At 44.2% G+C, this 26,290-nt stretch overlaps 1 protein-coding gene across 1 annotated transcript in view; it reads right to left on the reverse strand.

The window, feature by feature from the left end:
* Window positions 1-25,959, reverse strand: part of LRRC74B (leucine rich repeat containing 74B) — a 63,090-nt gene extending 37,131 nt beyond the window's left edge. Inside the window, exons 1-5 of the mRNA XM_073629338.1 lie at window positions 25,653-25,959; window positions 19,165-19,342; window positions 14,951-15,093; window positions 11,871-12,003; window positions 9,829-10,035 (exon numbers count right to left, since the gene is read on the reverse strand). Coding sequence (XP_073485439.1) covers window positions 9,829-10,035; window positions 11,871-12,003; window positions 14,951-15,093; window positions 19,165-19,342; window positions 25,653-25,826 — 835 coding nt within the window. The 5' untranslated portion in view covers window positions 25,827-25,959. The remainder of the gene's footprint in view (window positions 1-9,828; window positions 10,036-11,870; window positions 12,004-14,950; window positions 15,094-19,164; window positions 19,343-25,652) is intronic.
* Between the last annotated feature and the right edge of the window lie 331 nt (window positions 25,960-26,290).

Raw genomic sequence — 26,290 nt, forward strand, 5'->3', positions numbered from 1 at the left:
AGTGCTGGATGGCTTCGTTCTAAGGTAAGTCTATCATAATGTGCTAGTATTGCAATGCATACCAGCACATTATGATATTGCCTTGCAGGGAATTATTTTATTTTTTTTAACCACCTGCGGTTTATTAGTGGACTTCAGTCAAAACTTCTAATCTTTGAGACTGCACACTTGCCCGCACTGACGTCACTTCTGGTGGTGCTTGCTTGGTTCGGATCTCTGGTGTGTTGGAGCGCATGCCGAGACTTCTAGGAATGGCGCTGGTCCCTGCTTTTTGGCTGTACACGTTGGTGCTAACTCCTTAGCACCCCACAATGTAAGTGCGCACTTCACTATTTTAATTTACCAGGTTGTAGTAACATATTGCGCTATGTGATGTACTTTGCTAATACACGAGATTAAGGATACACCAGCAGATGGTGTTAAAGCAAAGGATTATCCCTCCTTGATGTCTTGTATTCTCCAAAGGATCAGATTACTACAAAGTTTTCCTTAATTAGTTATCTGGTGAGTTTGTTTTTCTCCTACACCAACAGACTTTGGTTTTGGTGTTTGGACTTTTCTTTGAGGATTTTTTCTAAATTGTTTTGGTTTAACCATCATGCACTGAATGTTCATTTTTATTTGATTTGAGTTAGCGCCGACCTTTTATATATATAAATATATATATGTAGCAATAACTCTCGGCAGAGCTGTTGGTTTAAGCGGGCTTGTTACCTTCACTCTCCTTCCCTCTGTTTCACCGGCACCGGGTCTAGGGTTCCGTTGAGTTTACCTCTGGACGATACACACACCAACACTTGAGTACGTTTTCAATGCTTTATTAAGCAAGTTACTAAGGAAGTAGCAGGAAAGAGGCAGAAGGGAAACTGCAGAAGAAACTCAAATATCTTCTTGTAGGGTTCTTGACAAATGTCCTGGTAGAATTTGGATATTATAATAGAATGCGCTCCCCTCGTGGGACACACTCTTTGCTCGCCTGGATAGGCCTCTCTCATTGCCTAGCAGCCAGTACGTAGCACGAACAAAAGTCTCTGCCACAGACTTGTTTGGGATAAACCGGTACGATCCTCTGCCACAGGATGTATTGTTTTTTTTTTTTCTGCAATGAACGTCAGTCACAGTGCATGAACCTTTAAGCCAACCCAGCAACACTATGCTGTATAGTTACTTTTAGGATACGTCCTCCAACCGAGTCACCAGGCCCCTCTCCAGACCAGCATGCCGCGTGATCCTTCCATGACGGGTCCTCCCCTGGGATCTCCTCGGTTGTCCAGCTTCCTCCCTTTGGATAGACAGCTCAGGACCATTCCTCGGCTGCTGTGGTAGGCCCCAGACAAGCTTCTGGGCTCACTCCTCCGGAACGGAGGACCACGAGATTTCTCTCTAACGCATACCGGGAGGGCCAGCAGGCGGCTGTAAAAATGAACCCCACAATATGGCGTCTGTCCCATAAATACCCTCGCCCGGCATGCATCTCGGAGGACCACCTCCACCGAGTTGTCTCCGGGACAGAAGAGCATCCATACGCTTCGACACGTTGCCTTTCCAACACTGACCAGTGACAACAGCGACACCCACCGGTCAGCATGGAAACACACACAACGTCAGCCAAGCTGGAACAGAGGCAAACCTAACCTATTTTAACGAACAAGTTACTAAATTTACCTAACATATGGTAGATCGCAAATCTACCAGCGCTACATACTCCCCCCACTATAGTAGACGTTGTCCCCAACGTCTGTCCAAAAACAGTAACAGTAACTCCCAAGCCTGGGAGTAGGTATTTGAGTTTCTTATAACTTGGATAGACAAAGAGAGAGGAAAAGACAGTGGAAAGATATTATAAGACTTACATCTATAAAACATTATGTTCACATCCGCAAACAAAACCATCCTATGATTATACATAACCTTACGATCTATCTAGCTGAAAAGCCTCCCAGCTCGATAGAAGATCCAATAATTCCTGAAAAGGAAAACTTATTAAACACACACATATATATATACTGTACAATATTAGGAGCAAAGCCTCATTTTTAGAGAAAATGAGCCTCTCTTCCTTTTATCCATATCGGAATAAACTTAAGGAGTCCATCCCTGTACTATGATCTCTTCAAATAAAGAAAAAAATCCGGCTAGCAAAAAGAAGTCCTTGGATTTAAAACACTGAGCAGAATATGTAAATCTTGACCACGCAGATTTCTTTACACTGACACGAACTAGCTAACTACTTGCAAAGTTCTGTTGTCCAGAATCACCAATAAAACCGAGGATCTGGCAATGTCAGTGACTTTCCTGTTTTATCCACGGTGGTAATGAAATAGACAACATCATCTTTTCCGGGCCTGCAGATGACCACTTTGTCAGCATAGATGTGCCGACCGAAGTTCCCGTGCATGAAACATCCACTAAAACGTTCATCCATCTTAACAGAACATCCAGTCTTTCGGAAAGGCTTAGGCACAGACAAATAGTCCCAAACAGCTTCACTGTACCAAAGTTCCCGATTAGTTTCAATCACCTGCATTATGTCCTGGGGCACATAGGGGAACTCCAAACCATACTCGGCAGCTACACGCTTGTTTAACATCCTCTGTAAACGTGCAAGTTTGGGCAAAGATCTGTCTCTCCCCATACCAGGCGGTACACAGGAATCCAATGATTTGCTCACCATAGACCCAGCCGGTGTCTGTAGTGAACTAGCAACGTTTGGCAAAGTCCCGGTAACAGTACTGTGTGGCTCCACACAGGGTGATGTCTTCCCAGAACTCAGGGCTGTCCATTCAGGGAAAGTCATAGCAGAGGCAACATCTTCACCTTGTGACCATAACAGCTCTTGTGACATAGTCTCAAATAGGTCATCATCCCCAGAAAGATCCGACATGGATTCTAATTCCGAGTCTCCCAACTCTTCAGCTGGCAGATATTTACTCACAGTCCCAGATACATTCCCCATCAGTGGCTTACCCGTTCCTGACGTGGACTCTGATAGCTCCGGTTCAGGTAACCTCTGGGGTAGGCCTCGACCACGGCCGCCGGAAGCCTTCACATATCCCACCTTCCTCTGAGTAGGTACAACAGGAGTAGGTGTAGTGGACGCAGAAATCAAAGTAATGTCCCCTAACGAGACGACAGCAGCAATGTCTCTTTCCGGAACATTATCAGCAACAACAGGCAAAGTGGTGGCCTGTCGTTCTCTCCGTAGTAGTAGTAGCCGCTTCTACTGTGGCGATAACTATTGCCCAATCCATCCGATAAGCATGGGGCGACGTGGTAGGTTGCTCCACCACAAACAAGTACTCTCCACATTGCGGACATCGGCCAAATGGACGGAGATGTACGGCCAATCCTTCACATCGGTGGCAGATCATACCCAGTCCCTCAATATCTCCTGAGGTATACAGGACAAACCTCCCCTGCGGCTTCAAACGAACTCCAGTATCTGTAAGCAGAGTTCCAGATAGCACAGCATTCATCACGGTGCTTGTAGGGAACATTCTCGTCCCATGATTGGCTGCATCGCCGGAGAAGACATGGCCACACTCTGATCTTCTCAGCACGATCACGAGGCCTTTCCTCTCCTCTGGCGCCAAACACATATACGCGCCCCACGTTGTAACAAGCAGGGTAGGCTCCTCCCACTTGTTCTTCTGGTCACGTAGCTCCCGGGCCTTCACTGGCGCCTGCCGTCTACGCACTCAGAAATAAAGTCCTACAGTTTAACCTTTTCTCTTCCTGAAGAATTTTTTCCAAAGTCCAGCTCTCTCTGTAAACTCCCGGTAAAACAACTCTCTGGGTTGCGAGAATTGACGGTCAACAAATCCCGGACAACGCCCCCACATGTAGCAATAACTCTCGGCGGAGCTGCTGGTATAAGCGGGCTTGTTACCTTCACTCTCCTTCCCTCTGTTTCACCAGCACCGGGTCTAGGGTTCCGTTGAGTTTACCTCTGGACGATACACGCACCAACACTTGAGTACGTTTTCAATGCTTTATTAAACGAGTTACTAAGGAAGTAGCAGGAAAGAGGCAGAAGGGAAACTGCAGAAGAAACTCAAATATCTTCTTGTAGGGTTCTTGACAAATGTCCTGGTAGAATTTGGATATTATAATAGAATGCGCTCCCCTCGTGGGACACACTCTTTGCTCGCCTGGATAGGCCTCTCTCACTTGCCTAGCAGCCAGTACGTAGCATGAACAAAAGTCTCTGCCACAGACTTGTTTGGGATAAACCGGTACAATCCTCTGCCACAGGATGTGTTGTTTTTTTTTTTCTGCAATGAACGTCAGTCACAGTGCTTGAACCTTTAAGCCAACCCGGCAACACTATGCTGTATAGTTACTTTTAGGATACGTCCTCCAACTGAGTCACCAGGCCCCTCTCCAGACCAGCACGCCGCGTGATCCTTCCATGACGGGTCCTCCCCTGGGATCTCCTCAGTTGTCCAGCTTCCTCCCTTTGGATAGACAGCTCAGGACCATTCCTCGGCTGCTGTGGTAGGCCCCAGACAAGCTTCTGGGCCCACCCCTTCGCCGCAGCGAAGTGGGCCTCCGGAAACGGAGGACCACGAGATTTCTCTCTAACGCATACCTGTCGGCCAGGAGGGCCAGCAGGTGGCTGTAAAAACGAACCCCACAATGTGGCGTCTGTCCCATAAATACCCTCGCCCGGCATGCATCTTGGAGGACCACCTCCACCGAGTTGTCTCCGGGACAGAAGAGCATCCATACGCTTCGACACGTTGCCTTTCCAACACTGACCAGTGACAACAGCGACACCCACCGGTCAGCATGGAAACACACACAACATCAGCCAAGCTGGAACAGAGGCAAACCTAACCTATTTTAACGAACAAGTTACTAAATTTACCTAACATATGGTAGATCGCAAATATACCAGCGCTACATATATATATATATATATATATATATATATATATATATATTAAAACTTCTAATCTGTATACTTTTTCAACAGCTACTGGGAAAGTTTTGAAACCTTTGATTCATCATGTCAACCAGATAACTAGCTTTTTTCAAATAGAGAGGTCAGCAATGGCAAGCTCTATACTTCCTCAGTGCAGGTTTCCTTTACATGCAACATTTTGCTAGCTAATTATAGTATATCTTTAAAGGGGATCTGTCATGAGAAAAAAATATGAGGGCTGCCATTGCTGACCTCCTTTTTGAGAATGTTAGTTCCTTTGTTGCTAATGTTTTGGCTTCAGCGCTTTCTAAAGCTGGCCATACACGGTGCAAATTTCTTTCCTGCAACCATGGTTTGCAGGAAAGAGATTCACTCAATTCCCCTATCAACACTGACATCGTTGACAGAGGAATCCCTCCTGCTGAGTCATTGTGTTCTCCCAGAGGGGGAAGTCGTCCCTGCCAGGAGAAGACAGTGATTATTTATTGCTAGTGGCTATACCAGCCACTAGCGATAATCACATGTAAGATTCAGCAGGTTGGTTGTACCCAAGTTGATTGTTCATTCGATTAACTTGATACGTTCAGCCCGTCCATACATCGTTCGAATATCGGCCAGTTCCCGCTGAATCGTCTAAGATTCGAACCGGCTATGGCTGGCCTAAGACCCCATTCACACAGGGGCAACACGACTTGCAGGTCGCCTCAGCGAGGCGACCTGCAAACGACTGCCCGGGCGACTTGCAAAACGACTTCTGTATAGAAGTCTATGCAAGTCACCCCAAGTCGCTCCCGAAGTCGTACAGGAACCTTTTTCTAAGTCGGAGCGACTTGCGTCGCTCCCCTTAGAACGGTTCCATAGCACAGAATGGGAGGCGACTTGTCAGGCGACTAGGTCGCCTGACAAGTCGTCCCTGTGTGAATGGGCTCTTAGTCTCTGACCTGGAACAAGCATCATATAATTCTGACACCCATTTACCGCATGCTTGTTCCAGGTCTGTGACTGAAAAGTATTAAAGCCAGACACAGTCAGGTAACTATAATAATAATAAAAAAAAAGGGTCGGCCATACTTTTCCCAAGACAGAGTCACATTAAAAGCTGAGAAGTTGGTAAAACTTGATGTAATGTGGACAGACCAAACTACAGACATGAGTTGTAGTTGGCTATGTCCTATGGTTTGTCATGGATAAGCATTCATCTCACATGGAGACTAAAAGTGTAATACTGCAAAGGGTTCTGGCAATGACCCAGATTGAATCACCAAGCTCTAAATTACATATGAATCCAAAAGCTGCTTATTCAAAAGATATTAGGTCAATAATGGGGAATAAAGAAATCACAGAGGCTTTATTGCATTTTGTAAATAAGCACTTCATCATCCTAAGTAATCTTTATGATTAGTAGCCAGTTCACACCAGAATGCAATGCGTTCAAATGTACTACTCTTACAATCTGCATGCTGGTGCCAATGTAATCTATATAGCACCCAAAATGCAGATCTGCATTAGTGGGCACCAAATCGCCCATGCTATTTGGTATGGTGCATTTTTTAAAGTAGTACATGCAGAACTTTTTCCAAATTCTGGTGCGATTTACAGCCTATTCAATGAATGGGCTGCTAAATTGTGCTGCATGGGAACGCATGGGAATCACACGTGTACAATGCATGTGTTCCTGTGCAATCCTGGTGTGAACTGGCCCTGCTGACATATAAAACATGTGGTCTCTTAATTTCACTATTATCTACATTAAAGTGAAGTTCAGTCAAGCACTTACAGTGGGGACAGAAAGTATTCAGACCCCCTTAATTTTTTCACTCTTTGTTATATTGCAGCCATTTGCTAAAATCATTTAAGTTAATTTTTTTCCTCATTAATGTACACACAGCACCCCATATTGACAGAAAAACACAGAATTGTTGACATTTTTGCAGATTTATTAAAAAAGAAAAACTGAAATAACACATGTTCCTAAGTATTCAGACCCTTTGCTGTGACACTCATATATTTAACTCAGGTGCTGTCCATTTCTTCTGATCATCCTTGACATGGTTCTACACCTTCATTTGAGTCCAACTGTGTTTGATTATACTGATTGGACAGAATTGTGGCAAAGCACAGATCTGGCCAAGGTTACAAAAACATTTCTGCTGCACTTAGGGTTCCTAAGAGCACAGTGGCCTCCATAATCCTTAAATGGAAGACGTTTCGGATGACCAGAACCCTTCCTAGAGCTGGCCAAACTCAGCTATCGGGGGAGAAGAGCCTTGGTGAGAGAGGTAAAGAAAAACCCAAAGATCACTGTGGCTGAGCTCCAGAGATGCAGTCGGGAGATGGGAGAAAGTTGTAGAAGGTCAACCATCACTGCAGCCCTCCACCAGTCGGGGCTTTATGGCAGAGTGGCCCGACGGAAGCCTCTCCTCAGTGCAAGACACATGAAAGCCTGCATGGAGTTTGCTAAAAAAAGACCTGAAGGACTCTAAGATGGTGAGAAATAAGATTCTTTGGTCTGATGAGACCAAGATAGAACTTTTTGGCCTTAATTCTAAGCAGTATGTGTGGAGAAAACCAGGTACTGCTCATCACCTGTCCAATACAGTCCCAACAGTGAAGCATAGTGGTGGCAGCATCATGCTGTGGAGGTGTTTTTCAGCTGCAGGGACAGGACGACTGGTTGCAATCGAGGGAAAGATGAATGCGGCCAAGTACAGGGATAACCTGGACGAAAACCTTCTCAGGTTTGTTCAGGACCTCAGACTGGGCCAAAGGTTTATCTACCAACAAGACAATGACCCTAAGCACACAGCTAAAATAACAAAGGAGTGGCTTCACAACAACTCTGTGACTGTTCTTGAATGGCCCAGCCAGAGCCCTGACTTAAACCCAATTGAGCATCTCTGGAGAGACCTAAAAATGGCTGTCCACCAATGTTTACCATCCAACCTGACAGAACTGGAGAGGATCTGCAAGGAGGAATGGCAGAGGATCCCCAAATCCAGGTGTGAAAAACTTGTTGCACCTTTCCCAAAAAGACTCATGGCTGTATTAGATCAAAGGGGTGCTTCTACTAAATACTGAGCAAAGGGTCTGAATACTTAGGACCATGTGATATTTCAGTTTTTCTTTTTTAATAAATCTGCAAAAATGTCAACAATTCTGTGTTTTTCTGTCAATACAGGGTGCTGTGTGTACATTAATGAGGAAAAAAAAATGAACTTAAATGATTTCAGCAAATGGCTGCAATATAGCAAAGAGTGAAAATTTTAAGGGCCTCTGAATACTTTCTGTCCCCACTGTACTATACTTAAAGTAAAACTATAGGATCATTTGGATAGAGCAAGAGAGGATTATAATCCCTGTCAGAATTTTTTTCACTATCTGTGTCCCATTACGAAGATTTCCCTTCACTTCCTGTCCCAACACCAAACAGGAAGTGAGAGGAAATCCCTGCAAATTAAGGGAATTCCTTGGGGACCCTCAAGTCACCAGAACTAGTGTCCCCATTGGAAGATTTCCCTTCTATTACAACATTTGGGATTTTCTTTTACTTTCACTTGATAATGATAATGGTAAACAGGACAAATAGAGAGGATGAATCTCCTTAACGAGGACACAGACAGCAATAAAAACTGACAGGTCAGGTGTTCTAATCTGTACTCTATCCAAAACTAAAAAAAGTTTTGCCTTTAGTTATACTCCCCCCCCCCCCCCACACACACATTCTAAGCCTATTCTATCTACCCTGCAAAAGGATAGATCTGTATACTTTCCTATATCTATTCTGAGACTGCTCATGATCGGGTTCCAGCGCCCCGGCTTCAGTGTAGTGGGGGGTCATCTGACAACAGATGCCCCATAGTGGGTCAATGGGTGACAACACTGCCGAGGCTCTGCAGCTGTTGTCGGCTATCTCTCCTCTACACTGGAGCTGGCACTAGGACCTGATCATGTGACCAGATCGAAACACCCTCAGCATAGGTAAGTATATAGATTTTTCCTTTACAGGGTAGATATAACGGGCTTCGAATTGAGGCGGAAGTAGATTTCTACTTTAAGGGCCCTTTCACACGGGCTGTCCATTTAGGTCGGCCTGTCAGTTTTTCAGGCGGACCTGAACAGACCCCCATTCACCCCGATGGAGTGGTGGATGTCAGCGGTGACATGTTCACTCACATCCGCTCCTACCCAATCCGATCCTGTCTGCAAAATTCAGACGGATGGTGGTTCTTTTTTCCATCCGTCTGGTGGATCAGATATGATCGAAAGAAAACGGGCAGGCGGTCCATTTTCACTCGATCTCCCCATAGCGGAGAGCGGGACTGGGTCCGTCTTCATTCAGTAAGCGGCGACTGACCTGTCATCTGCCTGACGGACCTGTCATCTGCCCGATCCCCCCCCTGAGCAAACGGATTCCGTCCCACGGAGGGGCGCCCGTGTGAGAGGGGCCTAAAGCTGAAGTTTAGCTAGAAAAAAAATCTTCACTGCTTGCCCCATTCCCTTTCTATCACTGAACTTCTGTTGAGGCTAACAGCTTTGGAGTCTTCTGTGAAGCTGCTGTGAAACGTTCTGGATGAAGACCCGGCCCCGCCCCCCCGTTTTTTGATCGCTTTCTTTGCTTGTAACAAAAGCAGCTTCACTTACATTGTCCTGTCTGGACTGTGCCCGTTTCAATGTTGAGTTTAATAAAGCTGAATAAGGACACAAATGAGCAAAAATTGTAGGTTATTAGTTAAAACAGTTTCATTGATTTTGAAAATCAGACTGCATTTTGGAAGTCATTCAGACTGATTGGGGTAATTACAAATGATATATAAACTTGTCACTGCATACAGTATATAGCTAATAAGTAGGGGAATAAACAAGCACCACGCTTTAATCTGTGACTACAAGAATGGCAATACCTGAACCATCTCCAAACTTGTTATGGCTGAGGTCCATACATTCCACCTTCTGGTTATTCATTAGAGCATCAGAAAAACAAGGAGCTGCCCGGTCATCAAACTCATTCCCAGACAGGTACACCTTTTGTAGAGTAATGTTCTCGACAAGCATTGTTGAGAGCGCTTTGGCACCTTTCAACCCAAGTCTGTTATCACACAAGTGAAGCTCTGGAAAATATGAAAAAATACATTATTGTTCATATTCACAAAAAGTCACAGCTCTAAGTGCTAAAATGTATGCAACCCCTTAAAATGAACTTCTCTTATTTGTATAATTAACAGCAAGACCTTTTTACTAATTTTGGATAGAGTAGAGAGGGAGGTTTTTATTGCTGTCTGTGTCCCCATTAGGGAAATCCACCCTTTCTATTTTTCCTGTTTACTGTTATCACCAAGAGTGAAAGAAAATCACACATTTTGGGTTGTCACAGGAATAGAGGGGAAATCTTCCAATGGGAACATTAGTTTTGGTGAGCCTGGTGACAATCAGGGCAGTGGCGTCACTAGGGTTGGTGTCACCTGGTGCGGTAAAACATGGTGTCACCCCCGAGGGGGGGGGTTAACACCATGTTTTACCGCATTGGTGTCGCTCCCCCCTCCCCCCCCCCCCCCCCCCCCAGCCTGGCACAGTGCAGGATAGAGCAGTAGATACTGGGCAGGCTAGCGCATCAGGCTCTCTCCTGTCTAGCCTACCACAGTGTCCTGCAGGGCACTGGGCTGGCTAGTTTTGTGACTTTGGACTTGATAAAACACAGTGGACCAACATCAGCAGATGACATGGCTCCCCAAATCATCACTGACTGTAGAAACTGGACCTCATGCAACTTGGATTCTGTGCATCTCCACTCTTCCTCCAGACTCTGGGACCTTGATTTCCAAATGAAATGCAAAATTTTCCACAGTCCATGATAATTTGGGAAGCCATGTCATCTGCTGGTGTTGGTCCACTGTGGTTTATGAAGTCCAAAGTCAGCGCAGCCCTCTACCAGTAAATTCTAGAGCACTTCATGCTTCCCTCTGCTGACCAGCTTTGGAGATGCTGATTTAATTTTCCAGCAGGACTTGGCACCTGCCCACACTGCCAAAAGTACCAAAACCTGGATAAATTATCATAGTATCACTGTGCTTGATTGGCCAGCAAACTCGCCTGACCTAAACCCCATGGAGAATCTGTGGGGTATTGTCAAGAGAAAGATGAGACACCAGACCCAACAATGCAGACAAGCTGAAGGCCGCTATTAAAGCAACCTAGGCTTCCATAACACCTCAGCAGTGCCACAAACTGATCACATCCATGCCACGCCGCATTGATGCAGTAATTCATGCAAAAGTATTGAGTGCATACTACGCGGCATTCGATCAAAAGTTGATCAGTACTAAGTACTGAGCAAAGGGTCTGAATACTTAGAACCATGTGATATTTCAGTTTTTCTTTTTTAATAAATCTGCAAAAATTTCAATAATTCTGTGTTCTTCTGTCAATATGGGGTGCTGTGTGTACATTAATGGGGAAAAAATGAACTTAAATGATTTTAGCAAATGGCTGCAATATAACAGAGTGAAAAATTTAATGGGGTCTGAATACTTTCCGTCCCCACAATATATATATATATCCCCAATATTCTGCGCACACCAGCTGAAATTTCAGGCTGACTTTGGTAGACCCGTACTTTCTTAAAAATGTAAACAAGAAATAGGATGGGGTGATTTACACTGGTGCAGGTCTGCAATCTCTTCTATCTGTAGCTAACTCAGAAAATGGGTAGAGGAGGTGCTCGGGCAGCCTCTCAGTTTATACACAGGGCAGCATTCGTTGGTGAAGCAATGTCTAGAAAAATAATTTTAGCCTCAGAAATAGGAATCTAATAAGACTTCAGTGTAAAGCAGTCACAGACTGACCGAGCAAAAAAAAGAGGTGATAAAATATTACAACTACAGCTTATTATAATGCCTTAAAATACATTATTTTTTGACTGAAGTGTTTTGTGAAGTGGATTACATACCTGAAATGTAACAGTTTTCCTTAAGCATGTCTGCGATGGTTGCTGCACCATCTCCCTCAAGCCAGTTATCACTGAGATTTAGACTGACAATCGAAGTGTTGGTTACTAAAGAGAGAGCAATTGCTTTTGCAGCCTGAAATAAACCAGAAGACAAGGCCAGGGATTCTTTTTTTTATTTTAGTAACTCACGTAGCACCAGCATACTCAACATGCAACGTACAGGGAAAAGGTGTGTGTGTGTGTACATTAATGCAATAAGGCCCCACACCTGAGCAATTTTCTGCCTGAAACTTGAAGCTCTCAAACGCCCAACAAGCCAAATTCTATTAATTTCAATTGCTCCTGCCCACACATGAGCGTTCTGTCACCTGAAACAAAATGCCTGCCGCTCAAAAAAATTAATTGCACCATTCACTTTAAATTTTGCCGCAATGGAGCTTCCGGTGTATTGTCACTGACTAGAACCCATTGTCAAATTCTAAGTGCTGACTGGGGTGCCTCTGGAGAGACTTTCCCTCGCATCCTCCCTTGGTGACCACCTGGGCCGGATCTAACCTATCTGATCTGGGGTGCAGTAAATAAAAAGTCAGGGGGCATAATGTCAACACTATGTGTAAGTCACTGACAATCTGTCACACAGTGTCACGACCTGGAAAACACTATTATGTATTAGGTTGTTATTAGATTCGGGTGATTAAACATAACCTGTGCCCACTTATATCAAGGCCCCCTGTTCACATCAGGAGTCCTCTTTAGATTCCATCTTTACATAATGACTACTCATCAGATTCCCCCTTTACATCGGGTTCCCATCAGAGTGCCCCGTTACATTAGGTTTCCCCATCAGAGTGCCCCGTTACATTAGGTTTCCCCATCAGACTGCCCCCTTACATCAGAGTTCCCATCAAAGTTCCCCATTACATCAGGTGTACCCATCAAAATGCCCCCTTACATCAGAGCCCCCCTTACATCAACTGTCCCCATCAGTGTCCCCTTACATATGATCAGTTATCCCCATCAGAATGCCCCCTTACATCAGGGTTCCCATCAAAGTTCCCCGTTAAATCAGGTGTCCCCATCAAAATTCCCCCTTACATCAGGGTCCCCCTTACATCAACTGTCCCATTCAGTGTCCCCTTATATATGATCAGTTATCCCCATCAGAGTGCCCCCTTACATCAGGTGTCCCCATCAGAGCACCCCCTTACATCAAAGTGCCCCCTTACATCAACTGTCCGATCAGTGTCCCCTTATATATGATCAGTTATCCCCATTAGAGTGCCCCGTTACATTAGGTGTCCCCATCAGAGTGCCCTCTTACATCAGGGTTCCCATCAAAGTTCCCCGTTAAATCAGGTGTCCCCATCAAAATGCCATGCCCCCTTACATCAGAGTCCCCCTTCCATCAACTGTCCCCATCATTGTCCCCTTACATATGATCAGTTATCCCCGTCAGAGTGCTCCCTAACATCAGGTGTCTCTGTCAGAGCACCCCCTTACATCACGTATCTCCATCAGAGTGCCCTGTTACATGGATTATCCTCATCAGAGTGCCTCCTTACATCAACTGTCTGCATCAGACTGGCTTATGGATCAGTGGATGCACTCTCAGAGACCTGGGGGGCACAACTAAAATCTGGGGGTGCACAGCCCACCCTAGCACCCGCCTAGATCTGGCCCTGTTACCACTATGACCTAATGAAAGCTAAGTGTTTAGCCCTGGTGCATGAGGCCCCCGCTGGAGGGCACAGGTGGGCCATTGAACCCCGCTGCTGGCTGCCTGTTAAACACTATGAGAGTCTAATGGTTGCTGTGGCTGGAAGGAGCTGGGTGGTGCACTGAGCAGTATGTACATTTAGGGAAGTATGGACCCAGGGACGAATGGCCATAATGCAAGCAGTCACTGAAACAATGAAAAAGGTTGTATCTCCCAAATAAGTACATAGCAAAAAAAACTGACAGGTTACAACCCTGTTCAGTACAAATGTCTGTAATTTGTAGGTTATAAAATGTAGTTACATTTTAAGGTTCATGGATGCACCTAGCCTTACAATAAGATCCTCTTCTATACTAGCCTTTCTCAACCTTTTTACTACAGAGGAACCCTTGAAATCATTTTCAGGTCTCAGGGAACCCCTAATAAAATGAATTCATCAGGATTCAGTGGAAAGAACACTGCTTACATTGGTAGTTAAGGGAAATAAATCCCCCCTTACAGCAATAGTCAAAAAGCCACCTTTACAGGCAGCTTAAAAAAGATCTGCTTAATGACATTGGCACCAGAACTATGCGGGCACCATCAAATAGGAGGTCAATTGGTCACAACTCATGGAACACCTGGCAATCTATGAAGGAACCCTAGGGTTCCATGAAACCCTGATTGTAGTCCCCACAAACAGCACACACAAGCATATAAAGATGCTAATTGTACGTAATCAATTTTAATTCTGAATTACAATACTTCAAACTAGAAGTCACATAGATAATCATGCAGAATTGTGCAAATGTACATAGTTCAGTCAGATCAAACCCAATGAAATTATTTACAGCTCATGCAGACAGTGTGCGTTCGAGGTAGTGCAGTTGCTCCTGCACAACTGTCAGATTTTGACATGTGGCTGTGTCCGTGCAGGCGCTGTGTCTGCATCCACTTCTATAGGCTGCCTGCACACAGCCTCAGGGCGGATGCAGGATTAAAAACAAATGTCGCCTGCATGCAGGACCGGTGCCAGCAGCCATCTGAATGAAGCCTTTAAACCACATGCTCCTTAATGCACTTTGACTTTTTTTTATATTCTGACCTAAAACTTTTCAAGGGTATAAGGCTAGGTTTGCACTACTGAGATGAGACTTTGATGTGATTTACAGTGCGATTATGTAGTGTACCTTTGATGCGTCTTTGCATAGCGTGTGGAGCCAAGTCGCACTGTAAATCGCACCAAAGTAGTGCAGGAACCAAAATCGCACCGTTCTGAGGCACATTGATTACAGTGTCATCTAATATGACTCTATAGTACAAACAACATTTATAGCAATACCAATCCCCCCCACAGATCGGTATATATAGTAGTATTTCTTACCTGTGCACCTAGCCCATGATGCCTCATCACAAGATTAGAATCGCCCATGTGACGCAAGAAGTATGACACTGGCACAACACCAAATACCTGGCAGGCAGATAGGTATCTGGCTTTACCAGAGGGATCATATGCCTCTTTGGCTTCTGCAAAGGAAATTGATATGTTGACCCACAAGTATGGGATTCTAGGAAGATAAATGATTTTAACATTTGTACACGATGCTCTTCTATCAGATGCATGGATTCAAATTGTGTGCAGACATTCTAAAGTTACAGTGGTTCTCAATCGTGAAAGGATCATTCAATTGTCATAGCCATCACAATGTATTATAGGTAACCATTACTATAGGTCTACTGTAGGTACTATAGGTCAGGGGCCTCCAATATTTCAGAGCAAAGGGCCAGTTTAATGTCCTTTAGGCTTTAAGGGGCCATAATGTGGCCAGTGGGAGTAGAAAATACCCTGACATCAGGTTTCAGTTGGGGAATGGGGGATACCCATTGTTAGTATCACCATGAAGAATAGCGCCCAATTGATGGTGTCAAGAGGGGGACTTGTGCCCCAAGGGCTAGATAAAGGCAAACAAAGGGTCACATTCAGCACCCGGGCCACAGTTTGGAGACCACTGCTATAGGTCAGTAAAAGAACTGCCAAAGGATTTGTATTTTTGCCTATCAAGTCCATAGATTTACACAGCACAACCCTGTCTGGCAGGGGAGGGGACCTGATCTTTCTCTGCTGCAATTTTATTTTTACTTACAGGTCTCCTCTCCACCATCTCTAAGCCACTCCGATCATTCCTCCTATAAGCATGCTCTGTGTACTGCCACACACCTGATCCTGGATCCTTGGGCTGCTTCTTCCTCCCTAGTCTCAGTGCTGCTATAGGGCCAGTAATAGGCTTATACTAAGTCAAATTTGGGTAATTACACTGCTTGATGCTGAACCCGACAGAAGATCAGGCTAATGCCGTGTACACACGGGCGGACTTTTCGACTGGACTAGTCCGACGGACAATCCGACCGTGTGTGGGCTTCATCAGACCTGCAGCTGACTTTTTCGGTCAAAAAATCAGACAGACTTTAGATTTGGAACATGTTTCAAATCTTTCCGACGGACTCGAGTCCGGTCGAAAAATTTGTTTGTCTGTATGCTAGTCCGACGGACGAAAACCGACGCTAGGGCAACTATTGGCTACTGGCTATCAACTTCCTTATTTTAGTCCATGATCATGTGTAGGCAAGTCCGTTCGTTCGAAAGTCCGTCGGAAGTCCGTCAAAAGTCAGTCGAAAGTCCGTCGGAAAGACCGTCGGACCTTTGATGCTGAAAAGTCCGCCCGTGTGTACACAGCAAAAGATGTCGGAGAGGGAGCATGGACATCACATCACCGGAGACAGGTGACTATAGTGGACTTTGTTTTCACTTTATATAACTTAAATTAATCAAGTGCAACTCTATGCAATGTTGTTTTTGGTGGCAGTGGGGAGGAAATAAAGGTGATTGAATAAGGCAGAACTATAACCTTTGCCATTAATATTATTGTTGCCTGTGTGAGGGACATTTTCCATGACCTCCTGTTGTGTCACCGAGTCAGGAAAAGGCACATCTCCCCAACAGTGACGCAGTTAACAATAAAATAATGGAGTCTGCCATCGCTGTCTGATACTCAACCCAGAGATATGTAATTTAGGCCTTGTATATGATGGATGTTTTTGACACTGCTCTTAGGGACATCTGGTGGGTTTTTTTTGCTTCTGCATCTAAATGCTCTTGTACATTAGCCCCTGTGTTCATGCACACATAGGTGTTTAGAGGAGCTTAGAGGCAGTAAAAAAACACTGCCAGTGTGTCCTGAAAGAGTGGCATTTTGGCAGAAAAAATGCTTGACTATGTAAACAGGTGTAAACGCTATGCATTTAGCGCTTGGCCCGAAAAAAATAATTATTCTGGTCAATGAAAGGAATTAATGTCCAAGTGCTTGACGTGCCTAAATGCGTTATATGCGTTTACAAGCGCCAAGCATTTTTTCTTCCAAAACACTGTTGCCAGAAGGAAAGGTGTCTAGAGAGACAGCAAAATCATTCCAGTGTGGATGAAGCCTTGAGACCCCTTTCACACTGGGGCCACGGCTGTGTTAGCGCTAAAGCGCCACTCATTTTAGTGGCGCTTTAGCACTGTTTAAGAGGCGATTTTTGGCTCAAGGAGGCGCTTTTAACTCCAAAGAAGGGGTTAAAAGCGCCCCCGTGTTGCTGCACTTCCGAAGCGCTATTCATTTCAATGGGCAGGGCATTTTGGGAGCTCTAAATACACAGCTCCCAAACCGCCCCAAAGATGCTGCTTGCAGGACTTTTCCTAAAGTCCAGCAAGCACACCGCGCTAGTGTGAAAAGACCCACTGCAACGAATGGTAGGCGGATTTCAGGCGCTATTTAGAGGCTATTTCTAGCGCTAAAACGCTTGAAAACTGCCTCTGTGTGAAAGGGGTCTAAAGTATAACTAAAGGCAACACTTTTTTTTTTGTTTTGTTTTGGATAGAGTGGAGAGGGATGAGAAGACTTGTCAGTTTTTATTACTGCCTGTACCCCCATTGGGGAGATTCACCCTCTCTATTTGTCCTGTTTATCATTATCATTGAAAGTGAAAGTAAAGAAAATCCCAAATTTTGGGTTGTCCCCAGAAAAGTAATCGAGGGGAAATCTTCCAATGTTGAAACTAGTTCTGGTGACCTGGGGGACTCCCAAGAAATTCCCTAATTTGCAGGGATTTCCTCTCACTTCCTGTTTGGCTATGGGACAGGAAGTGAAGGGAAATCTTCACAATGGAACACAGATGAGGGAAAAAAAAAATTCAGACAGGGGTTATAACCTTCACTTACTCTATCCAAAATGAAAAAAAAAAAAAAACGTTGCCTATAGTTCTACTTTAAAACAACCTTCAGTCATTTCTTTCAACTTTCCATCTATTAAATCTTCTGTCCTTGTTGTTTTAACTTTGGATAGTGCCAGTAAATACCTTATACAGCCCACTTCCTGTTTCTGGTCATTAGCCTAGGCTTATGACATCATGCACAGCTCTCCCTCTTACTTTAGTGAGAGTTTGCTAGGAAGGGAGGGGGGATGAGTCATAAGATTGCCAATGAGAGCTGAAGAGCTGCAGAGCTGGAGGAGTGCCTCTGTATGTCTGTGTAAATCCAGGAAGTGAACAGGCAGCAGCTTCAGCTGCCCACAGTTAAAATGGTTGCAGCCAGACTCAGCGGAGGGAGATTTCTGCAGCATATTTGGCAAGTACAGAATCACAGTATATATAAAATAATATTAAGTATAATATATGTATGTATAATATTATTATTAATAATAATAATAATAATAATAATAATAATAATATAAGTGGTTGGAGGGAAGCTTCAGAATGGCAAAGATGTTTTTATTACAAATTATGTGAGCAGACTGCAGTTCCTCTTTCCTTTTCTCACTTGACGCTGACTTTCCTTACCTGTATATGTATTCTGGGTCATTGACACCTAAAATATTGAAACCAGGGAGTCAGCATAAGAGCCAGTTAACTAGTATTTTCAGGAGGTCAGTAATGGCACGTCTTTTTTCTATCTATATGCTGCTAACCAGTTAGTAAACATGAAGGCACACAGTAACCATAGAGAAATCAGTAGATGAAACAATAATGCCCCGTACACACGGTCGGACTTTGTTCGGACATTCCGACAACAAAATCCTAGGATTTTTTCCTACGGATGTTGGCTCAAACTTGTCTTGCATACACACGGTCACACAAAGTTGTCGGAAAATCCGATCGTTCTAAACGCGGTGACGTAAAACACGTACGTCAGGACTATAAACGGGGCAGTGGCCAATAGCTTTCATCTCTTTATTTATTCTGAGCATGCCTGGCACTTTGTCCGTCGGATTTGTGTACACACGATCGGAATTTCCGACAACGGATTTTGTTGTCGGAAAATTTTATCTCCTGCTCTCAAACTTTGTGTGTCGGAAAATCCGATGGAAAATGTCCGATGGAGCCCACACACGGTCGGAATTTCCGACAACACGCTCCGATCGGACATTTTCCATCGGAAAATCCGACCGTGTGTACGGAGCATAAGAAGTGTAATGAATCCTTGAGATTCCCGGGACGTGGCTTTGGAGAAGACTTGTACGGCTGACAGAGAAAATGAGACATTTATCAATTTCACTAACAAACCTTCTATTTCTAAATCGGTGTCGCAGTCTTCCTCATTTTCTTTTGATCCTGCAAAGTCTTCGGAGCATTGCTCTGATTTCTCCTTCATCGCCTCCTCTTTAGACTCGGAGACCTCCGTTATTTCATTGTCGATGTCTCCTTTATTCCTAGATCTCGCTGAAGCTGACCTTTGTACAATCTATAGCAGCACATAGTATGTTACAAATCAGCAGAAAATCGATTTAATGAGCACATTGTTTCCAAGGACATCACCTTTTACATCAGAGAACAGAATTTACATGCAAAGTGTGAGCGTTTATCTGTACAACGTAGCAAGCAAAACAACATATCTACATCCTCACTTGTATACAGTAAATAAAAAATCTTAAAGCGGAGCTCCAGCCACTCCAGCCCCCCCCCCCCCCCCCCCCAAAAAAATGCTGTAGCTGCTGACTTTTAATATTAGGACACTTACCTGTCCAGGGATCCCGCGATGTCAGCACCCCAGCCGATTTTTCAATCAGCTCTTGGGTGTTGCCGCCGCCATTCCTTGTAAGGGAAACCAGCAGTGATGCCTTGCGGCTTCACAGCCGGCTCCCTACTGCGCATGGGTAAAGCGTGCTGCGCTTTCAAAATGGCCCCACGGCAATAGAAGGAGGAAGGGGGCTGAAATTCTGGGGGATCTCGCCGCAGTACCTGTCAAAAACAGGTACCAGCTCCCCCCTGAAAGGTGCCAAATATGGTAGTGGAGGGGGGGAGGAAGGAAACAAATGGAGCTTCCCCTTTTGGGTGGAGCTCAGCTTTAAAGAGGAAATAATCCATATAAAAGGGCCCTTTCACAAGGGTGCCTGTCAGTTTTTCAGGCGGATCTGATCAGAAGCTTCCTTCACTCCTATGGACAGGAGAATGTAAAGAGAATTATGTCCATTTACACCCACCTACCTAGTACTGGGACACGTTTATCCAGTGCCCAGGGCAAGGATGCAGAACTACGCCCCCCTCCCACCCCACTCTTAATGCATGCCGTAGAATGGGTAACTATCCTGTGCCCATTTTCTGCACCCTTGCTCGTGCTGTGCATGGTTGGCATTGAGTGTGTACTGCACATGTTTGGCCAATTGCTTGCCTTCTAGTTGCACGTGCATATTGTGCTTTTGTATCAGCTGTGGGATAGGGTGAAGAGTGGGCATGTTGTAACATTGTAAGGCTTCATGTACACTTGGCCATCATTTACTGCAGCCACGGGAAAATGCAAAACGCTGCAAAATCACGTTATGATTTTGCCACGGTTTTGCGGTTTCCCGCGGCTGGCGGTCAAAACGTTTCAATCCTGAACGCAATTGTTCCTCATTTAGAAGAGGGAGGTGGAAGCTCACCTAACCATAGCAGATCCAAAACGCTGCTAAAAGCCTATGTGTACATGGACACATAAGCTTTTATGGAGTTGAGCTTAGGAGCTTTGGCAAAAAAACGGCAAAAGCATACGTTTAGGAGCTGCTAGTGTCCATGAAGCCTTAGATAGCAGTAGCTGTCAGAGCAGGCATGAATCCGCAGCTTGCTGGTTGCTAGACACTGATCTGGAGCTTGTGTGCGGTGCTGTGCCCTGGCCAGTTTCCCCTCTTGCCCACCCCTTGTCCCAGCCCTGCATCTACCTTTTGAGTCTGCCCAGGTCTGGAAAAAAAAAACTGAAGACTGCGCACTTTTCCACTTTTCCAGACCTAAACATGATGGATCGGAGACAGGACAGTGGAGTCTGTTTACATCCAACCTCACATAGAGCTGTCACGGGTCTGCCTGTGTCCCCCTGGCACAAAGTGAACGGGCATGGATGTCAAAAACCAGTATCTCTCTTAGCTCATGGATCCTCTGCTAATTAGTGTGATCTCTGCTCTGTGTGAAAGGAGCCTTACAGTTTACCAATCCTTAATGAATTGGCTGCATTTGTTTTCTTTTTTTTTAGGCTTTTCTTTCCTTTAATATCTCCTGGTGATCCTGCCAGTAACATGTTCATGTCCTTAGCTGGCCATACACAGTTTTTTTTTTAATTCAGCGAGGAGCAGTGGGGGGCTGACGGTGGCTGAAGCCCCGAGTGAATCCCCAAAAAGGAGGCTTGAATGGAGGAGAAGATTTGGATGCCGCACACTGGATGTAGTAAAAAAACTTCACTTTATTGAAAAAATGGGATCATCAAAACAACAAGACTGTCATGCAGAAAGTACAGGTAAGCTGACGCGTTTCGCACTCAGGACTGAGTGCTTACTCATAGCTAACAAATATTAAAAAGAACACTATTTTGGACGTTAACAGGTTTTCTCGCTTATTAACACTTAAGAAACACTTTGGTGGTTCTAGAGAAGAGGACGTTCCAGGGAACCTTGGCGAATCAGGTGAGTCTCCCCCTTCACCTCTTTTAATGAAGTGTGTGCACTGCAAGATTTAATAACACTGGCAGATGATTCGGATCCACCCCCCATGGATCCCACTGATTTACAGTAAAAACTAATAATCAGATTTAAATCTGATTTTTACCCAGTGGCATCCAGGGGCAAAGATATTGATGTATTTCAGAGGTCGGTGGAGGGGGAATTAACTCACTTGGCTCTTTCCTATACTGTTTGAACATGGTCATAACACCTACACTATCATGAGTCCTTATAAAGAACATTTCATGTTTATTTTTTACATTTTCACGTTTTGTCAGCCATTTTCTATTTCCTCTTGTTTTGTGTTCCGGTCAGATGGTGCCAATATAGGAGTTTTTTCCATCTATTGACCATTGGGGCCTATGTACAAACATATCCAATCTTATACATGAATATATAATATTTACCACCTTGATTGGTATATATGCCCGACAAGTTCCCCTACTCTGCATACTCAGTATAGTAACTATGGCAGAGCAGGAATTCCCAGGGAACCATGGCCAACAATAGATGTATGCAAAAGGTCATATTAATAATAGCAATATACAATATCTTTTATTGTTTCGCGATATCCATCATGTTCGGGTGTTTTATATACCTGACCAAAGTACAAGTTAATTTTATCTGAGGATGCATATCGCGACAACATTGAGATAAATAGTTTTATTCTATTTCGTTTTCTACACATTTCTGTGTTATTATATCTACCTTTTTTATCGTTTTCTTTTGATAATTATTCATGATTTGTATCATGAGGTTCACAATTTTATTTCATTATTATTACTTTTATTCCAGCTCATTTTTCATTACATAGATATATATGGAAACTTTCATTGTCCTATACATCTTTCTAGTTGTGTAGGAAACACCTGATATATATATTAGGTTTTTACGCAATATGTTTTCACACTTTTTTACCTTATTTTATTTTATTCATTTATTTATTTTTATTTGTTCACATTTTGTACACCTTGTTGTCCATATACATATTTTTTTGGACACCTTGGGATCATAATTCAGATATATTAAGCTTATTTATATGTACATAAACTGACATACATTGTATCGTTTGTGTTTAGTGCTTATTTTGTGAGTGTAATGTTGCAATATGAATATGTAGTTGTTTCTCTTTAGAATGCAGCATTATAACATTTCTTCTCATCGTCTTCATAGATTGGATTCACGTTGATCATTATATGCCTGTTTTCATCTGTTTCACTTGCCGGTGTTAATATATGAGTATTGTATTAGTGGATTCATAAGATGTATTATTCCAATATGTTTTGTTTGGAGGTCTTGGCATTGGCTGACACACATATACTGAGACATGCTTTTTTTGAGCCACCCGAGACGGATCACAAACTAACATATTTTAACATTTAGAATCACTACGCTATAAGTCAGTCTACTGGGACCCTGCATATATCACTGCCATTTGACCAGATCAGGGCTACCCTGATCAGCGTGATTTTATGTCTTCGTATCCCAGCCTATAGTATCTTACTTGTTTTTCATTTGTCCCTTTTTGTGATCCCTTAAACTTGGGTGACTGGCCGAGACCTCTACCAACTTTATTACCATCACTATAATTCCATCTAGACATTTAGTGTGACACAGACTAGCGGCGTTCTATTACTTTGAACACCGCTGCTTCATCCTTGAAATTTTACACACACCCTGCTCTCGGCCAGGCTCATCATTTAGAATCATTACGTTACAAGTCAGTCTACTGGGACCCTGCATATATCACTGCCATTTGACCAGATCAGGGCAACCTTTATCAGCGTGATTTTATGTCTTTGAATCCCACAGTTTATTTTTATTATTATAGGGCCCTATATGTACCTTGTTATCAACCGCGGGCATATCACGCATTATTTCAGGTCACATTGCTCTATATTTCACCTGTATTATTCCGGCTTATTATAGAGAGCTTCATCCACTTCACCGGCATATTATAGAGAGTCTCATCATATTTATATATTTTGTTCACATATAGTTTCATTACATTCACTCTTCACATTTACTTTGCACGTTGTCTGAATATTTTTATCAATATATTTTCTCTTTTTTTAATGAGAAATATTTTTTACACATTTTTTCCTTTCACTCAATAGTAACCCCTTTTTTTGATACTTATCACCTTTTATATATACACGTTATACAAGTACATTCATTATTATATACACGTTTATTGATAGGATTCACCATATATATATACACACATATATATTTTTTGCCTACACATGTACATATACACATCTTTTTTCACCTTCTTTGTCATCTATTTACATGTCACGGTTTTGAAAACATTTCTCAATCAGTTAACACACCAAATAGCCAGCAGATGCCGAGACCTCATTAAATTGGCTTCCAGCTGAGACTCAATGACCATCTAATTGGGCAATCATGTGATACTCCATTGAGCTATATAAGAGTTTGTCTTTTTAATATTTGTTAGCTATGAGTAAGCACTCAGTCCTGAGTGCGAAACGCGTCAGCTTACCTGTACTTTCTGCATGACAGCCTTGTTATTTTGATGATCCCATTTTTTCAATAAAGTGAAGTTTTTTGACTACATCCAGTGTGCGGCATCCAAATCTTCTCCTCCATTCAAGCCTGCTTTGCCTAGCATTCAGCCAGCACCTGGAGCTCTTCTGCTCTGAAACTTCTACTTACACCTGGGTCAGTGTCAGCCTGAGCGGTGGAAATACTTTCTTTGCTTGTCTGCATCTAATGAATCCCCAAAAAGCCCTGGGTCTCAGGTGGGCACGGTTCTATTATTAGCCCTGAGTGCTGCCGCCGAGCGAGGACTGATCTGACCCGAGCGTGGTCGAGTGTAATAGCAGGTCCTGCCTTCTGGAGCCTGCACATTCCACTGGCCCACTGTGGGAACCGCGGGACGTGTGATGTCCATCATAGGTGCTGCAGGCTCCAGAAGGCGGGAATTACAATACGGCCGCCGTGCCACTGTGAGAAGATCCTGACCCCACTCGGCGCTCGGGCGGGTGGCTCTCCTCTCCTCTCCTCATGGCTCTGGCTGCATGGAGTCTACTCTACTGTGTGATGGGCGTGCCGCTGAGCTGCAGGAGGACACCTGAAGTCTGGTCAGGTAGGTCAGGTAGTTCTGTGTGTGTCAGTGTAGGTCAGGTAGGTCAGTGTGGGTCAGGTAGGTCATTGTGTGTCAGGTAGGTCATTCTGTGTCAGGTCAGTGTAGGTCAGTGTATGTCAGGTAGGTCAGTGTAGGTCAGGTAGGTCAGTGTGTGTCAGGTAGGTCATTGTGTGTCAGGTCAGTGCGCGTCAGGTAGGTACTAACCCCCCCCCCCCCCGTTTTTTTGCCACCTAGCAACGCCACTGGCGAGTAGAATGGGGGAATCCCCCCCCACCGAGACATTGTCTTCTGACTGTGGTACCCATCAATGTCAGAATACACTGATCAGCAGCTTTAGTTAATTGGCTGCAGCTGTTGACCGATGGAACATTTTTCAACATATCCATTCTACTGAAATTGAATACACAATAACATATATAAAAGACATGTACATAAACTCTTATAGGTAGATTTTTCATGGACTGGTGACAGGGCCTCTTAAAAGTAACTAAAGGCAATCTTTTTTTTTTGTATGGAGTAGAGATGGATTAGAGCACCTGTCTGGTTTGTATTGCTGTCTGTGCCCCCCTGCCAGGTTTATATTGCTGTCCGTGCCCCCTGCCAGTTTAAATTGCTGTCTGTGCCCCCCTGCCAGGTTTTTATTGCTGTCTGTGCCCCATTAGGTAGAGTTGCCGCCTCTATTTGTCCTGTTTTAACATGATCAACAAGTGTGAAAAGGAAAGATTGTCCCACAAGTTTGGTTGTCACCAGAACAGTAATAAAAGGGGAATTGGGCAATGGACACACTAGTTCTTGTGACAATCACTTTGTAGGATTCCATTTCACTTCCTGTTTTAGGTATGGGACAGGAAGTGAAGGGAAATCTCCTCAAAGGGCCACAGATGGCAAACAACACCTAACGGGTTATACCCTCCACAATGAAAGAAACAAGTTGTGCCCTCAGTTGTAAATTGGGTGCCATGCACATGAATTACCTTATTGTCCACACTTCCTCTGCTGAGAGATGGGAGAGGTCTGCTGGGGGGTCTGCTAGAGATGCCCCCCACACTGGAGCGGGTTCCCTCCTCCTCCTCCTCTGCATCCTTGGCCTCTTCCACTGAAGGAAGCATGGAGCCGATGTCCTTAGAGAACCTCTTGCTCAGTACCATAGTGAGGAGCCCCTGGATGGACTGTACATGAACCCCAGACACCCAGGATCTGCACAGTCTAACCTGTCCCTCTGCTTTTACTGCACGTTCCAACTAGACTACAACCTGCACGGTGAGTGACAACGTGGACTTCCAATCAGAGCGCTGGAAATGCAAGACTAACCAATCCAATTTCAGGGGCGGGATCTAGTGATTAGGTCTTCTCGGAGATTGTTGTAGTGTTGTCATGGTGACTGTCTCTGCTCTGCTGTGATTCCCAAACATCTATAGAACACACAGGACGGTGCTTGTATCAGTGGCATCAATGGGAAATTGTATTGATAGGAAACCTGCAATAGGGAAACAAGGAGGCTGTCCAGATTCATCTCTCATTCTAATAGCAGCTAACTAGCTGTCATGTTGATCCTCCTGGATCAGTCTATGGTCTGGATGAAATAACCAGATAAAGACCTGTGATGTGATCT

Source organism: Aquarana catesbeiana, linkage group LG01, assembly GCF_042186555.1.
Source record: "Aquarana catesbeiana isolate 2022-GZ linkage group LG01, ASM4218655v1, whole genome shotgun sequence".
NCBI lineage: Eukaryota > Metazoa > Chordata > Amphibia > Anura > Ranidae > Aquarana > Aquarana catesbeiana.